Below are 17,944 nucleotides of genomic sequence, written 5' to 3'. Positions count from 1 at the left end.
ACTACCGACAGTTTTTAGTAGATCTGTCTACCTAGATAAAGATGTTGAACATGCATGCTTTGTTGATATGGAGAGAAAACTGAACTCCAGCTGGTTTAGATTGTAGAGAGTGACTCCTATCTGTCCTGGCCTGCATGGACATTTATTGGTGGACATAAAATAATGGGATGCAGTCCTTGCCTTCAAGAAAAAAGCAGAGAAGGAGAAAAGGAAAAAGAGGAAGAAGAGCAGGAGAAGATAGAAGAGGTTCATGTTCCCCTTCACGCAGCACATTGTACCTCCCTCTCTACTGCAGTGATAAGTTTTGTGAAGGAAGAACAATGTCATGGTGATTGTGTGTCAGTTCAGGGAACAAATGAAGACACTTAGCTCCCAATCTAGGTCTGTGCGTACATTTAGAATGTCTCCTCTAGTTCCCATTTCTCCCCCTAAACTAGAAGAAATGGGTATACAACCACGGGTGGCAAGTCCTGGCATCATATTTTGACCATATACTCACTCCTCTGTTTATACATTCATTTCCTTATATTAGGAAGGTGGTACTAATCCTTCTGTTAAATGTCTTCCTTCTTGAAATGGAAAACAATTATTTCTACCTGTTAGTAAGGAGGACTCTTTTTTAGTCTTTTAAAGAGGATGGTAAAATTCTCATTTCTGATTTCTGTATTTATTATTTATACAACTAGACACCCCAACTAACCATTCAGCACATATTCACTTGACTGAGTCTATCTTGCGGAGAATGTACTGTTGGCTGTGACAGGTGCACAGACTCACCCCTAACTCTCTCAATGGCAACATTTTCCCTTTCTTTGTATGTAAGAGTAGTTTCATAGACACTTTCATTGTGTCTATAACTTACCAGGGCAGCCCCAGAAGGTTTCCTTTCTTATTTCACAACTAAATAGTTTCTTCCCCCACATCTAAGGTGGCTTTGAGGAAAAGAAAGAGGCACCAGTGTGCCGCTTTCTGCCAGTTGGAGCTGATAACCATTTCCCTCAACAAAAAATGAGATTTGAGTAAACCATGACATAAACTCTCTTAACTTCTCAGTTTATCAACCTTCTGCCATTTCCTTTTCTCTATTAATTTCTGCATTCAGTGGGCAAAAAGAATTTGTAGAAAAACAAAGCAAACTGGTATTGTTGAAGCAAGAGCTTGAATTTGCAAATTATTTGTGATTTATCACAAGCATTTGCATGTTTAACTTCAAGAGCACATTCGGCTGTATTATGGACCATGTGAGTTGCATTTTGTAATGTACTAATTTTTTTTAAAAAAAGGCAGAAATTTTATTCATTCCGGAAGCCACCTAATGTACTGTGCTGAAGGTCTCAACTTGCATTTGAAAAGCATGACCTCTTAATTAATGAAATTTTCAGCCAATAACGATCATATACCTAACTCCCTGGTGATTCATAGTAATTAAGTTCATTGTTTGTGTTCCCTTTTTCTTAGAAAAAAGTCCAGTGGAAGCTAAATTACCTTGGCTTAAACAAGCCCAAGAGCTAGAAGAGACCAGAACAGCAACAGAAGAACCAACGTGAGTCCAGGACCTTTCATGGGAGGAATCAGGGCATAGCCAGTTAACATGATATATGTAATTTTTGTACTCATTGGAGTGCAATGATACATGTAGTATCCAAATGACCTGAATCTGCAGACTCTAGAGAGCTCGAGCTGGCTAGAATTTTTCTTTATTTCACAATTCAGCAGTCCTGCTTTGGCAGTATCTATGAGAAGCACAGAAAAGAACAGTGTTATTTAACTCAAAGCAGACTCAGCTTTCTGTTATAATTAGGAGTCGGGATAATTTCTAGATGAACACATCTGATTTAACCAGAGACCATCGCAACCATCGCAGTATTAAACCAATCACTCCATAGTTAGGTCACATGGAGTCTCTATAAAACTAATTATGTTGAAACACATTAGGGTGGCCTGAGTGAGTGTAAGAAATCCCAGGCTGATGCGGTACGGGGGAATGGAAAAAAAAAAAACATGTGGCATTATGACTGTTGGAACTTAGAACAACTGCTATTAACTATGTGACCTTAGACAGGTCTTACTTTTTTTTTTTTTTTTGATGTCTCATTCTCCTTATTTATAAAAGGGGCAGGTTGAGCCCAATCTCTCCAGGGTCCATTGCAGTTCAAAAATCCAATGACCATTCCCTGTGTTTGATGCGGCAAGTGTGGACTTTAAAGGGGTCAGTGGAAATGAAGCACAAACCACGGCAGCATTTGGATCCAGAAATCAAAAGAGACAAGGGCATCCGGGTGCTCGGGGTTTCTAGCAGGGAGCATATTAGAACAGCATCACCCAGGAGGGACTCCAGCAACAGGATAAGGATGGCTGGTTCTAGGTCAGATTGGTTGAGATAAGAGAGAGACCCAGGCCTGTCTCCCTGAGATCAAGCCCAACCTACCCCTTTTATAAATACGGAGCCAGACACACAGACAATTCGAAGGCCTGTCTCAGGTCACACAGTTAGCTGTGGTGGTCCTAAACTCTCACCCTCCTGGTGCCATGAGTCCATTTCCCATTCCGCATTGGCCCCAGGAGGATTTCTCCCTAAAACCGCCAGGGCCTTTCTTCATCCCCACCTTCATCAGTGGGCAGAGGTGCTGTATTAAGAGGCAGCTCATTCTCATGTTGAGCAAACCTAAGTTATTATAAGGCAAGATTTTTTTTCTCTCCCATGGAGCCAAAATATGCCTCCTTCAAATTTCTGTTTTTTGACACAAGAAAAGCCCACATTTAATCCCTGTTCCATGTGACAAGTTTTCATAGACTCAGAGAGTGCTGTCATGGATCTCAGGAGCCTGATCTTTTCCAGGCTCATTGTCTCAGCCTTTTCAGCAGTTTCTGTGTGTTGTTTTTAGGTCCCTTACCAATCCCAGTGCACTTTTTGGAACACACTGTCATTTGTCAATGTCCCTTTTAACCATGGTCCAGCTCCATGGTGAGCCAAGAGGAGCCTGAGAAGGCACCATGCCTTGTGCTGTGGGCCAGGAGGACTGGCATGTCACACTGCAATGGGCTTGACCTTGGTCAGGCCTGAACGTGGCCGCAGAAGACTCTGGATGCCATGGGGATTAATGGCCCCAGAGGTATTGAGCAAAGAGCGATGAGAGTGGGGCTCAGAGCAGAAGCTCAGAGATAGAAGAAGAAAGAGCATCAGGAGAGGTGGGTAGTGGAGAGAAATGGTGAGCAGGATGCAGGAAAGCTCAAGTTTACAGAAGCTGGGAGGGTGCAGCACATAGCTTCCAAATGTCACAGAAAGCCAAGGGGAAACTGAGGAATGAAAAAGGGCAATTGATTGACATGAAGGTTGTTTTTAGTTAATTATAGAATTGGATCAAGGGTGGGGGAGAAAAAACACTGTAGGGATTTTAAGAAATGAATTTCCAGATATGAAGGAAGTGGGCAATGGGTATTTGACCAAAGAAGGAAGGAGTAAAGATGGATAGTCAGGCAAAAAGAGAATGTGGGTATGTATGTGTTTAATGTTGTTTTGCATTTGAAGTTAGGACTGTCTTAATATATTAAGAGATGACAAGGAGCCAAGCATGGCGGCATGGGACTGTAATCCCAGTACGTGGGAGGCCGAGACAGAAGTATCACAGGTTCGAGGCCAGTTTCAGCAACTTAGTGAGGCCCTCAACAACTTAGCAAGACCCTGTTTCAAAACAAAAAATAAGAACCAGGTGTGGTGATGCACACTTATAATCCCAGTACTTGGGAGACTGAGACAAGAGGATTGACGATTTGAAGCCAGCCTCAGAAGCTTAGTGAGGCTCTCAACAACTTAGTGAGACCCTGTTTCCAAAGAAAATATAAAATAAGTCTAGGGGTGTAACCCGGAGATAGAAGGCCCCTGAGTGCTATCCTCAGTACTACAAAACACAAAAAGCATAGGGCTGGGGATGCAGCTCAGAGGTAGAACACCCCTAGGTTTGATCTCTAGTACCACGTAAACAAAAGAACAAGGATTTTAGACAAGCAGGTTAGCATCTCTAGGCCTCCCAATGGTACACGGAGGGCACTAGGCTCACACTACTGGAGCCTTACCTTCTCCGACCACCTAGGATAAGATGAGGAAGACAAATACCATGAAGAAAGGATTTTGAGACAACAGAAAGTAATTATGTTCATTTTCACTCAGGAAAGATTATGAAGTTCTCACTCTAGGATGAAGGGACCTACCAGCATCGTCTACTCTCAACCACAATTTGATAACAATTGCTAATCCTTAGGTATGTCCTTTGGGTTTGTAGGTAGCTGTCTGTCTGCCTGTCCAGTTCTCTAGACTAGATGCCCAGAGTCATTCCCGCCTCTTTCCTGCAATTCCCTTCAGTGGACCCCCGCTGGGCTGGCCTGATCAAGTTTACTGAGATATTTCTTGGTCCCGCTCCTCGGTCCATTCCCTCTCCCACCCATGCCCAGCTCCTGAATTTGCCACCAGGACACCTGCAATAGCTTTCTGTTTACTCTGCGCTTGGTCCTCTCAAATCTGCCCTCTGGTGGATGCCAGATGTCAGACTGGTCTAGCTAAGGCAAAGTCTGGTTCTGTCTTTGCAGTGGTTAGAACATCCATGTCTCCTCACCACCCAGAGCTTCATGCTTGCTCACGAGGTTGAACAGACTGCAGGACGTTCCTCTTTCTGACCCACCCGTCCCTGGCTGCTTTCTTGCTTTGGCCTAAATGTACTCAGCCATGCTGGGCTGTTGGCTCTCCCTCACCCACAGCTGGCTGCCACTCCCGCTGGCTGGCACTACGTCCCTTCCCCCCAGCCCTCACCCCCATTCATTGGAAATACACTCCCAAGTCTTTTTTAAAAAACTTCTACTATAAGCCAGGCATGGTGGCACAGGCTTATAATCCCAGCATTCGGGAGGCTGAGAAAGGAGGATCATTGTTTGCAGACAGCCTCAGCTATTTAGCGAGGCCCTCTGCAACTTAGTGAGATCCTGTTTTGAAATAAAGAATAAAAAATAGGGCTGGGAGTGTAGCTCGGAGGTAGAATGCCCCTGGGTTCCATCCCTAGCACGGCAAAAAAGAAAAACTTCTATTATAGAAATTTCAGACCTATTTAAAGAATCGTGTGGCGACCCCCATGTGCTCATAACAGCATCGCCAGTTACTCTCAAGGCCCCTCCTGTTTCACCTGCATCAACACCGTCCCGCCCACCGAACACAGGCACCTGCCCCAGCATTTCGGTATGCATCTCTAAAATAGAAGGATTCTTTTTTAAATAACAAAAAATAGCATGTTTTAAAGAATGGTTCTCAGATTGCTTCTATTAGAATCACCTGTGGTGTTTTTTTAACTAGTGATTTCTGGATGGGACCCTGGGAATAGGGACCTATCACCAACATTTTTCTTAATCTTTGATTTTTTTTCATTATTATAGGTAACACATAACACAAAACTTAGAATTGCAACCATTTTAAAGGGAACAGCTCAGGGCATGAAGTATGGTCCCATTGTTATTGGGTTTGTTTTCATCATCCCCAACATAAACTCTGTGCCTATTAAATAATAACCCCCCATTATCTCCCTCCCGGCCCACAGACACTTGCAGTTTCAGTTCTACTTTCTATCTAATGAATTTCAGTCACCAACATTTTTAACAAGCACTCCGGGTTACTTTGAGTGGTGGCATGCACATCTAGAACTACTAGATGGGATAGTCCCGAAGGTCCTTTCAAGGTCAGGATACACTAGCCATATGACTGAGGCGAAACAGGCAATGTCATAAAACCTACAGGGGTTCAGCCCTGTAAGCATCTCACGCCTGCATTTTCTCTTGACCCCGACTGAGTGTTCCAGGGGTTCTTCCTGCCCTTTTCATAAAGCAAAGCTTATTAAGCTCTTAACACCTGAAGTCGGCCACCCTCTTCCCTCCCTGTGTGGAGGACTGAGCCAGCAGCACCTGCCGCCTGGCCTAAACAGTGGCCGCCCCACATCCCGCCCCCTCCCAGTCTTCCTGTGCAGTTCACACTGCCTGGCCCTCTGGTGTGAAGTTTATAGCTTCCTGCCACTACTGACTCTCTTTGTTCTCTCAATTTCCAAACAAAACCACAGCGTATCTCAGCTTCCAGTTCATCCTTTTACGACCGCTATCTCTGTGGTGTGGGCCGCTTGCTCGCTGACAGCAGAGGATGCGCAGCTGTGTGTGACTTCCCTGGCACAGAGCCTGCCAGGCTGGCCGCGGAAGATGAACGTGTCTGCTCTCTTGGTGCCCTTGGCCCCAGCTTGGGATTTACACAGGGAACTCGGAGGCTTTCTTTTTAATTAGGAAAATAAAAATCATAGCTTGTGCAGCTAAGCCAGGGGGACTGCAGCTTCAGCCTTCTTGCTCATGCTAGGGAAAGGTGTCCACACCTCTGCCTGTGTTGGCGACGTGTCTTCTCTCTGGACCCACCCGCCTTTCCTTGGGGCCGCAGCAGTGTGGTATCCCTCGTGCCGATTTGAAAGAAAGAAAATGAAAGAAATAGAATGAATTCCTTGTATGTCTTCTTCACTGCCATCTTAACTTCTCTGGAAATTATCTTTGCTAAAAGCAAATTATATTTAGCTTTTGTAGAAATTAGTATTGGCTAATTAAGGGCAAACTAGGTTATATTTCAGGAATCAATCTTCTCTCTCTCTCTATCTATCTATCTCTCTCTCTCTTTTGCAGTACTGGGAATGAAACCCAGGGGCATTCAACCTTCGAGCTACAGTGCCCCAGCTCTATTTTTTATTTTGAAACAGCGTCTCACTGAGTTGCAGAGGGCCTCACTAAGTAGCTGAGGCTGACCGGGAACTGTGATCCTCTGGTCTCAGCCTCCTGAATGCTGGGATTACAAGCGTGCAACATCATGCCCGGCTAGGAATCTCTTTCTAAACAACATCTAACCTTGAGGATTTCTTCCATGCCAGACCATGCTCTAGGTGTTCTTCAAGGGTAACTCGCTCAGTTCTCACAACAGCCCTACACAGAGGTGTCATTATCTTCATCCTGGGGCTGAGGAAGCCGAGGAGCGGGAAGTATAAGGAACTGTCATCATTTCAGAGCTGTAAGATGTGGACAGTGATTTGAGGACACGTGATGGACATTGAGCATCAGTAATACAGAAACACAAGATCCACAGCGCTCCACACTCAAGCTATTTGAGTAGTGACATGACTCCGCAAGTGAAAGTTTACATTTGACCCCCGTGCGATGCAGCGATCAAAATGCAGGCACACAAAAATATACGATAAAATCACATTCAGGCTACGTATAAAATGTATATGAAACAAGTGAATTTTGTGTCTAGACTTGGGACCCTAGCCTCAAGATACCTCATTATGTATATGTAAATGTTAAAGGAAAAAAATCTGAAACCCTTCTGATCTCAACCATCTCAGATAAGGGAGACTCGGCCTGGACTGGATTGCAGTATCATGCCAGATGACTAGAATTCAAGTCCTGCCAATCCTCAGGTTGTTCCAATGGAGTAGACAGAGACATGGTACTATCTTGTGGCATTGTAAGGTTGCAATGTATTGTGATTATTGAAAGATGCGTTGTGGTACGAAAGATGACATTATGGTGATGTTGGAGGTCAGGTCAGGGATGGCTTCCTGGAGGAGCTAATACAGGGATTGAGATGCTAACATACTGAGTCAGAAGAATATACAGGAGACCCTTGGTAGGGGTGGCAGCTTGATGGGTCCCGTGGCCCTGCAGATGGTCTAGTGGTCAGAATGTGGAGAGAGGCCTGGGGGGCAGCGAGGACGGGGTGGGAGGACCAGCATGTCTTTGGAGGCCTGCGCGGCTTCATCTGGGAGCAGCTGGGGCTGCGTACGGAGATGAGCCAGGGAAACACTGCCGGGTTATCTTATAAGAAGGTCTCTGTGGCCATCTGCAGCTTGTTTCTAATTATTCATTATAATAAATAATCACAGCAAACCTCCAACAGCACATTTCTAATTGTCTCCTTAAGACCTGTTTGCTGGGAGAATGTTCTGTGCCAGAGCAGGCACCTCAAAGGCTTTGATTTCTAATACCCACCACCCAGAAGGTCAGTACTGACTTCCCTGCCAGTGGTAGCACTCAAGGCCACCTTCTCTCCCACGCCTTCAACAATGCTGGGAAATTATCTTTTTTTAAAAAATACACTTCTCTGGTTATCTTTATTTCATAAAGTTTACAGTGAGATCTGTAGGGAATTTATTTTGGGATTTAATGTTTAAAAATATGTGGTGGCACATGCCCGTAATCCCAGTACTAGGGAGGCTGAGATAGGAAGGCTGCAGGTTTGAGGCCAGCCTCAGGAACCTAGGGAGACCATCAGCAACTTAGTGCAGCCCTGTTTCAAAATAAAAAATAAAAATAGAGCTGAGGGTACAGCTTAGAGGTAGAGTACCCCAGTAAAACACACACACACACACACACACACACACACACACACACACACACACACTTTAAATTCTTTCTTTCATTAAGCCAGAGATATTTTTAATCCCCATGTTTTGATGTTTTAACCGTATCCTTTTGTTTCATTGAATATTTCCTTGAATTTTGTTAGTAAATTTTAAATAGCTGCCATAAAATTTCCTTCTGTCTCTGACAGTAAATATTTTCCCAAAATGTATTTTTTTTCTTTCACTGACACATTTTATTCTTCCTTTATGTGAAAGTTCTACCTCACTCAAATATTGGTGTTTAGTTTACTTATTCTGGAAAGAAAAAAAAAAAAAAAACCACCAGTCCCCTGACGCAGTATTGCACAATCACGTCTGGATCCCTTTACCATCACCCTGGCGATCTTAGGTGCTCCTGGCCTCTGGGGCTGCGGATCCACCTGTGACCTGTGACAGGCCACTTCTCCGTGCCACAGCTCCCTCACTTGTAAAGCAGGAGAGATGACACTTTCGGAGAGGGCTGTGGTTATGAGGAAGTCGTAAAATGTATGTGGAGCATCAAGAACAGATTCTCACACAAATAACAAGGCAGCGAGTGTCATTGTTACTATTTTTATTTCATTGCGCTTACGAAATTTTTTCTTTAATTCTGCTATGATCTCATTTAACCCTCATCCATCCTGAATAGGTAGCCTCTATCATTTCTTTCTTTCAGAAAGCTTTTGCCTTTGTACTTGAAGAACACATTGAGTAGGATATAGATTTTTCTCCCTCTTAACTTTCAGTCTGTCTTTTTGTGGTTTTGAATGTTGTGGGCATCTGAGGTCTCCCTGAATTTTGATTCCTATTGGGAATGTGCTTTTTATGCCCAGATACCTGGGTAATTCTTTTTCATCCTCAAAATTTTAATATTTTTAGCTAGGTGTAGTCATGTTCTATGGCGTTATGCATTATCACAAACTTACCAATATAAAGAAACATAATTTTTTTTCCACAATGCTGATAGTCAGAAGCCCAGTAGAATGGGCTGGTTTCTCTCTCCCGTTCCCAAATCGTCTGTCAGCCTTGGGTTTCCACTGGAGGCCTGAGGCTCCCCCAGCTCAGCCCAGCAATTGGCTGAACTCAGCTCCTGATTGTACACAGCTGGGATGCCCTTTTCCTGCTGGTTGTGGACTGGGGCATCTTCTCAATTTCTAGAGGCCGCTGTACCCTGGGACTGGTGGCCTCTTCTAGACCTAGACCCTGGGTTGGCAACAGCCGTGAAGGGCCTCTCTGCCTGGAATCCCTCTCACCTCCTGTTCCGCTGCATCTCTGACTCCAGCCAGAAAAGGTTTGGTTCCTAAAGATCATTTGATGAAATTAGCCTCACCAGCACAATCCAGGATTCTCTCTTCCCTCAAAGTTCATAATCTCAGTCACCCCTTAAGAACATGGGAATGCTTGGGGACAGTGGGGCAAAGGGCATGTTATTCTTTCTCCAGCTCTAGGCTTCTTTGTTAATTTTTTAAAATTGCTTTTTCCCAGATGAGGATACCTTTTTGAGATGTATTTTAGGGACATTTTTTTCCTTATTTTATTTCTGAACACTTTCTGTTTCATGTTAGTCTTATATATCTCCAGTATTGATTAGTTAGGTTCTCTCTCACATTGTCCTTAAAAGTGGATTTTTAAGAATTGCTTTATAAGGGTACGGTTTAAATCCACGAAGTGATGTCTACTTAAAATGCACCATCAATGTTTTGATAGCTGATGTTTTACCCTCAAAACCCCAGCTCCCCCCATGCCTTTCTCCTTCTCGACAGCACTCACTGGCAGCCCTGCCTCTGTGGCGCCCACTGCATCTTTGGCCATGTCTCCTCTGGCTTTCCTGGTTCTGACTCACTTGTCAGGTTGGCGGCCTGGGGTTGTCCTCACGACTGTTTCCGCAGCTCTGCAGCTCTCAGCTCAGGCTGTCGGTTCACCATCTGGTCCCAAGCTCTGCTCAAGACCTCCGATGGTGCAGGGCCGCCAGCCCTCTGCTGCATTCCACCTGCATGTGCCTCTCCATTGTGTTTATGCAGCCATGTTCTTTAAAAACTCATTACTGGGAGTGTGTACAGGGGAGAGACTTGTGCCAATACTCTATCTTTTGTTTAAATTAAAAATAATACATATAAAATCATGCTAGCCAGGCGTGGTGGTACACATCTGGAATCCCAGGACTTGGAAGCCTGAGGCAGGAGGGTCACAGATTCCAGGCCAGCCCCAGCAACTTAGTGAGACCCTGTTTCAAAATAAAATAGTGCTGCGGGTGTAGCTCAGAGGAAGGACATTCTGGGTTCAACCCCCAGTACCACACACACACACACACACACACACACACACACACACACACACATTATAGATATAGACCTACATATATACATACACACAAACACAACTGTACCTTTCTAAATCAATATTCAAAAATGCAGCTTTTAGGGATAACATGAGAGAGAACCCAAGTAATCAATACTGAATATATAAAATATATAAATGTATGTATGTATATGCCATTATTTCATGACCTTTGATTTAGTGCTTAATAATTCAGGATAAGAAATAAGTGCTTTATTCAGTCGGTGAAATATTTTTATATTTTAAAGATGCTTCAGAAGTTTAGAGTATTAAATATCAAAACACTTTAAAACTACATCTTCTTTAGAAAAGATACCTTACAATTTATTCCCTAAACTTGGAGATAGTTTAACATGACTTCACCTGTCACAAATAATAAGCTCATAAAAATTTGCTGAATAAATATTAGTATCTAGGTGTGGGTGCCCATGCTGTAATCCCAGTACTTACAAGGCTGAGGCAGGAGGATCATAGATTTGAGGCCAGCCTTGGCAATTTAGTGAGACTGTCAAAAACTAAATACCCTCTTTCAAAGTAAAAAATAAAAGGAGTTTAAAGTGTAGAATCCCTAATATCAAAAGAAAAACTGGTAAAAAATCTTCATATTACAAAAGAAATCAGATTAAAAAAAATCGATCTCTACGTGACAGTTTATTTTTATTACTAGATCTTAACAAAACATTTGCAGTGGCATTTTGCACTGGTTATAGCACAGAACTTAATTTTTATACAGATGCAAAAATAGGGTGTATCTTTAGTGAAGAATTATTTGTGTTATTATTAAATTTAAAAACCTGCGGACCGCCTGACTGCCAACAGGAGGATAGCATCCCAAGAGTGCCGGGCGCCTCTGAACACAGCTGGCTGTTTCCCTGGCTTGAATGCTTGGCCCCTCCCCGGTGGCCCTGTGCGCTCTCGGTGACCCATCTCTGGCCTCTGGTTTCATAGGTTCATTCCCGATCCCTGGTCGGCCTGCAGCACCACATGCGGGCTGGGCGTGCAAGTGCGTCAGGTCAGGTGCCGGGTGCTTCTCGCCTTCACTCAGACTGACACGGAGCTTCCAGAAGAGGAGTGTGAAGGCCCCACGCTGCCCACCGAGCGGCCCTGCCTCCTCAGAGCCTGCGACCAGGGCCGCGCATCCCCAGAGCCCAGTGGCCCTCTCCACACAGACAGCGAGGCCACCTACGACTGGGAGTACGCGGGCCTCACCCCCTGCTCGGCCACCTGCTCTGGAGGTAGGTGGGCCTCTGCGGAGGGCTGGCCATGTCGGTGCTGCTGGTGCGGAGAACTGACAAAGGGGATGGGTGCAATGGAGATCTCAGGGATGAGGTAGCATTCTGAAAACTGGCAGTTTGAGCCTTTTCTTTTTGTTATATTGTCTGGTTGCTATTTTAGAAAGATAAAAGAGTGATGGTCAGAGTTTTATCCTGACTAAAAAAAAGTATGATCCCTTGACCTAAGAATCTGCATAATTAGCTGGGCATGGTGGAGCACACCTGTAACCCAGTTACTTTGGAGGCTGAGACAAGAGGATCGCAGGTTCAAAGATAGCCTCAATGATTTAGTGAGGCTCTCAGAAACTTAGGGAAACACTATTTCAAAACAAAAAAAAATAAATAAAGAAAAGGTCTTGGGGTGTAGCTTGGAGGTAGAATACCCCTGGGCTCAATCCCCAGTAAAATGCATGCACGCACGCATGCACACACACACACACACACACACACACACACACACACACACACACACAGCATAACTAAGGTGAGAGGGGTAGCCACTGGTTAATCAGGAATAAATAGGGAAATGCAAAAGGGATAAGTCAGAGTTACAGAGGAGGCAGCCTGGGATTGTCCGTGCTGGTGCAGCTCGCAACCAGAGATGCCATCAGGAAGCACTGAGGCTCAGACCTGCACACAGTACAGAAGCGTCTAGCCTGGCGTGGTGGCGCACGCTTGTAATCCCCACGCTTGGGAGGCAGAGACAGGAGGATTGCGCAGGTTCGAAGCCAGCTGGGCGCGCTGGCTTAGGAGACCCTGTTTCCAAATTTTAAAAAAGTATAAAAAATAGGTCTGGGAGTGTAGCCCGGAGGTAGAAGGGCTTCCAGGAACCCCAGTACCACCAAAAAAAAAAAAAAGTCTAATCACATGACTTATGTGTCTGTATTTGAAAAGTGGTGCTTCCTCTTGATGAGCCTGGGGTGACCCTGTAGGGACAACCACTGAGATTCTGAGATTCGAAAGTGGCCCCTATTCAGTCACAATACTAGATGCTGGGACTTCCTGCTGCCTAAGTACAATGCGACAGCCATTGCTACTGTGATCTCATGAGGCCTGGAACTATCTGATTCATCAGGAGAGCAGAAATGGATTTTGTTATTGCCTGCATACCCGAAAGCTACCTTATGCATCTCAAGCTTTTAGACATGGCCATTGATAATTCTGTTTCAGCGGTTACTCCATCATCCATGTCTTCAGTTCTCTTGAGATGGGTGCACAGCATGCTGGGCCCTTGGAACTCAGACCTGACAGAGTTGCCCAAAGAATGACCACGTGCATCCTGATTCCATTTTGAGAGTTTGTTGTTAGGTCTTATTTTGGGAGCATAATGGCTTGCATCCCCAGTGGCCATGAGGACAGCTCCAGCTTCCCCCTCTAGGGAGAGCATACCTCTAGAATGATTTTTTTTTTTTTTTGGCATTCCTGTAGCAGCTTTGTTGAGATACAATTCACAGTCATACAGTCTATGGATATGTACAGTATAGTAGTTTTTAGTATATTCACAAGGATATGCAACCTTTGACACACTCAATCTTAGAACACTTTAATTGTTCCTATAAGAAACCCTATATCCTTAAGTAACCATACCCCGTATGAGCAGTAGTATACAGGGTGGGTGATGCCACCCTGGTCTTGGTTTTAGCACTCATGGAAATCTCTCTGTTATTAGATTTAATGACAATAGTTTATATATACTTACTGCACATTTCTGTGCCCTGGCCTCAGCGAGGGTGACTCAGTACCTTTTCTAACTGGGAAAGAACATTCATCACATGCTCATAGACAAACATGTAAAATTACAGCTGGTAATAACAACCACAAAGGGGGTGCGTGCACCATGACAGGGGGCAGTCTGCTTAATTAGGGAAGCAGTGAAAACTATTGCACTTGGATTTTATTATAATAGATGAGGAATTAGTTAAGCACAGGAGGGTTTAGAGTGGGGTGGCACAGAAAGAACTGCAGAGAGAGCCAGTAGAGAGGCTCAGGGGCAGGAGGGAGTGAGAGACATCCCAGGGACTGCAGGAGCCAGGCACAGCTGAGCACCTACATTGAGGTCAAGTTCCTCATAGGACAGTGCCAGGGAGGAAGGCAGGGCAGAAGAACTGAGGTCTTGATGACGTGGGTCAAGATCGACAGGCAGACGTGCAAGCGATTGAAGAGAGCCCGCTTCTCATGAGGACTTCAAGGTGCCTGGAGACCTCCAGGTGGAGATGTCAGTGTGGTGGGACCTGTGAGTCCAAAGCCACTTGGAGGAATCTGGGCTGGAAAGACACAATTGTGGGTCATTTGCTGTGGAGAGACTGAGGCCTAAAGGGTGGCCGAGAAATTTCAGGGATAGAATACCTGGGAGGAGTGAGGGGGCTAAGTCCTATGGACATTCATTTAATGGCTGGGTGGGGTATCCAGGGCTGCAAAGTCCAGGAGGAGAAAGGGGCAGTGAGGTCAGAGGAAAACCCCAAGTAGTGGTGTGGTGGGAACCAAGGTAAGCCACAGGCACTTGGGTGCACAGGTGATGCGGATTCAGCACTGACAAGTGTCCAGGTAGCTAAAAAAGGGCCACCTTTTGGAGTAGCAGAGATGAGGGCCAGATTTGGATGAGCTGTGGGAGAGCCATAGATGGTAAAAGGGAGAGGAGTAGGTTTTCAGTGGCAATACTTAATCATGATAAAGAGAGCAGGGGATAGATGGAGGGGATTGAGGGGAAGTCACGTGTGTGTGTGTGTGTGTGTGTGTGTGTGTGTGTGTGTGTGTGTGTGTGTGTGATTTATTATAAGTCTTGGGCACCTTTAAAAGGCAATGAGAAGCCAAGCATGGTGGTGCACGCTTGTAATCCTAGCCACTTGGGAGGCTTAGACAGGAGGATCGCTGTTTGCAGACAGCCTTAGCTACTTGGTGAGGCCCTTTGCACCTCAGTGAGACCCTGTTTCTAAATAAAGAAGTAAAAAAATATAGGGCTGGGGGTGAAGCTCAGAGGTAGAATGCCCTTGCCTGCCATCCCCAGTACCACCACCACAACAAGAGAAAAGAACTTGAAACGCAAAGCAGAGCCATGGAGATGAGTCTCACCTAGTTGGGCGGGCAGTTCAGGTCCAGGATGAATAGGAGAGAAGGTGGTCTGTAGGCTAATCAAAGGAAGTCTCTCTCTGGCTGTTTTCTGGGTATGCCTGAATATTTTATGAGAGGGATTTGGTGGGTGTGAGGATAGATATTTGAGCTCATGATTGTAGTCTTATCTTACTATACGCTGACTGGTATGTGCTAGTGTTTAAGTTAGGGTTTTGCGTTTATTAATGAGTGGAGCACTACTCTATTTTGCATAGTGGACTACAAGAGTACTTTCCTGCAAGTGTGAGATGGGAGTGGACTGGAGCTGGCTCATTTGGGCTCATTTCAGCTCTCTCTCAGGCTCCCTGTGGAGATGTGTTCTCAACACGGTCCATTAGCCGTCACTGTTTGTTCTTCAGATCATGACAGGCCTCGAGCTATAGTTCTTTTTTTCCCCAACTACTCTTGATATAATTGGTCACTTCCTCTCAGGCGCAGTGATGCTTATGACGCCCTTCCCAAGGCCAAAAGGCTTTCAACAGCACTTAATCTTTACCAGCTGTCTCCTCAACTGGTTCCCGAAAGGACTCACCTCTGTGGAGCCCTGCAACACTTGCGTGCCTGGGGAGGCTCGATGCTGTTCTTTGGCTCTTCTCTGGGTCCATAACATATCATGACTCCCCTCTTTGATCTTACCTGAGCATTAATAGTAGAACCTGCACAATCGTACCCTAGGATATGACCTAACTACAGACAGAAAAAAAATACATCTTGAAGGTGTGTCTCTAGGCGTGTGTGTGTGTGTGTGTGTGTGTGTGTGTGTGTGTGTGTATGTGTTCTTTGGCATATTTGAACTAGTCAAGACTCTTGTTTGCAAGTGATGGAAGCCCGACTCAAAACTACCTAAACCAACAGAAAATAATGTGTTACTTCACTTAACGGCTCTGCTCCCCTCTTGAAGTCTGTGTTTTGCCTTTTAATCATTCACTAATATCACAATGAAGACTTGAGTCTAAACATACAGCCCTGTGGCACCCCATACGTGATTGCGGCCCCATAAAAGCACATTGCCGAGTGGTTCTGTGGCCATCTCAGGTAGTGTAAGCACACTCCGCGATGTCCCCGCAGTGACAGAATCACCTAACAGTGCAGTCCTCGGAACATGACCCCATCACTAAGTGGCGCATGGCTATATGCATATTGGCTAAAAAGGAAAAAGTTCCTTTGTTGTAACACTGCAAAAGGCAGTAAAGGATGTTGCCTTGTGCTAATAAAGGAACTTGTTTGAAAAAGTAGGCTGAAATTTCAACCCTGGACTTGGTTTATGTGTGCTCAAGGTGTAGTTGCAGCTGTTGCTTGAAGTTTGGTAAGTGTAAAATGAACTTCCTCTTAAATATATTTTTACAATTTTTATATTTTGCTTTTAACTTTATTTTCGAAAATATTTATTGGATCGTACTTCTTAATGAGAGAGGTGTCAAAGTCACATCGTAAGACCAGCATGGTGGATGGGAAATAGCCTGTGGCCATCTTTGGAAAATACATTCTGTGTCAATAAGTACGCCACATTGTCTTTACATTATTTTCAGCAAACTTCCTGTAAGACAGAAAAGTATGTTATAGGTGTTGCATAATTTCATTTAAAATGGCTAAAATGATGTTTTAAGGTTCATCCTGTCAATCTATAGAAGCTATCCCTAAATAGTCTCTGAATATATTTTCTAAAGAATTTGTGAAAGATATGGCGGGTCCCCCTGGTGCACAGAGACACGCAGAGATCCATAATAAATGATATGGATGCCTTTATTCGTGGGAAGTCGGACTCCAGCCCCCGCGTGCCCGCGGGGGCTGGTGGGGGAGAGTGCGTCTCTGTTTCCCTGTAGGGCTCCCCTCTGAACTCTGAACTCGCTTCTTCCTGACCAGAAGGCATGGTCCCCTCTTGGAATTACTGGGCTCCGCCTCCTAGCTTCCGGCCCTGCCCCCTGTGGGGCAGGGGCAGCTCGAACCTTTCAATTTGTACTACCGATTAAAATATATTTGGAAGCTAATGATTTTCTTCAGATTAAAAAAGAATGAAACTTACTAAAACGAGAACATTTGAGCCCTTTCAGGTCACTAAGGAAATTTTGATTTTTGCAAATGAGAACCAGAGTTATTAAGCTATAGCATGACCTCTTAGATTTCAGGTTAGCCAATGTTTGTTTAAAAAGTTCAAGGAAGATGCGTGCAGATTTAAGACTACACCCACCCTGGCAGAGAGCGTAAAATTACACTAAAGACAGCAGAATAAATTTTACTGGAAAGAATTGAGCATCACGAATATATATTTTATAAGCATTCCTGGCCTGTACTGCATTCTGAAAAAAATGCTGTAAAATGGTTGAATTGTAACATGGCATTTGAAAGAACCACAACCTGGTAACATAATGGAAATATATCCTCACATGAAACTCAGTACATTTGCGTATTTCACATAGCACCGTCAGTTGCTATGTGAAATACGCAGGTTTGTTTTATTTTTTTCATCAATAGCCTGGTTTGTATTTCTTTCAGTTCTGATTGCTGAGGAGTGATTCTTTTTTGTCTCAACAGGAAGAGTAGTGGTCTAGAGCAGGGGCTTTGGGGAAGACAGATCTGTCCTACCTCAAAGGAAAATCATGCCCATGGAAGTTCACCTTTGAATAAGGAGCAGCCCCTGCTTTTGGAAACCATAGTATGTTTTGGAGTCACTAGAGTGGATCAGGAGGCAGAGGCAGGAAATTTCAGTTTTTTGAGTCTACCATTTTTTGTTCTCTTAATTTCTCTCCAAACTTAGTTTTTTTATTATTAACTTAATAAAATGAA

At 44.5% G+C, this 17,944-nt stretch overlaps 1 protein-coding gene across 1 annotated transcript in view; it reads left to right on the top strand.

Moving 5' to 3' along the window:
• Positions 1–17,944, top strand: part of LOC308260840 (endophilin-A3) — a gene marked incomplete at both ends in the record, with an annotated part of 376,419 nt that overhangs the window by 285,661 nt on the left and 72,814 nt on the right. The window contains 2 exons of the mRNA XM_080692395.1: positions 1,459–1,543; positions 11,727–12,013. Of these exons, the coding sequence (XP_080548521.1) occupies positions 1,459–1,543; positions 11,727–12,013 (372 nt within the window). The remainder of the gene's footprint in view (positions 1–1,458; positions 1,544–11,726; positions 12,014–17,944) is intronic.

Source organism: Muscardinus avellanarius, assembly GCF_963383645.1.
Source record: "Muscardinus avellanarius genome assembly, chromosome: 3".
Lineage (NCBI taxonomy): Eukaryota > Metazoa > Chordata > Mammalia > Rodentia > Gliridae > Muscardinus > Muscardinus avellanarius.
The sequence above is the reverse complement of the archived record's forward strand: the minus strand, read 5'-3'. Positions and strand labels throughout refer to the sequence as shown.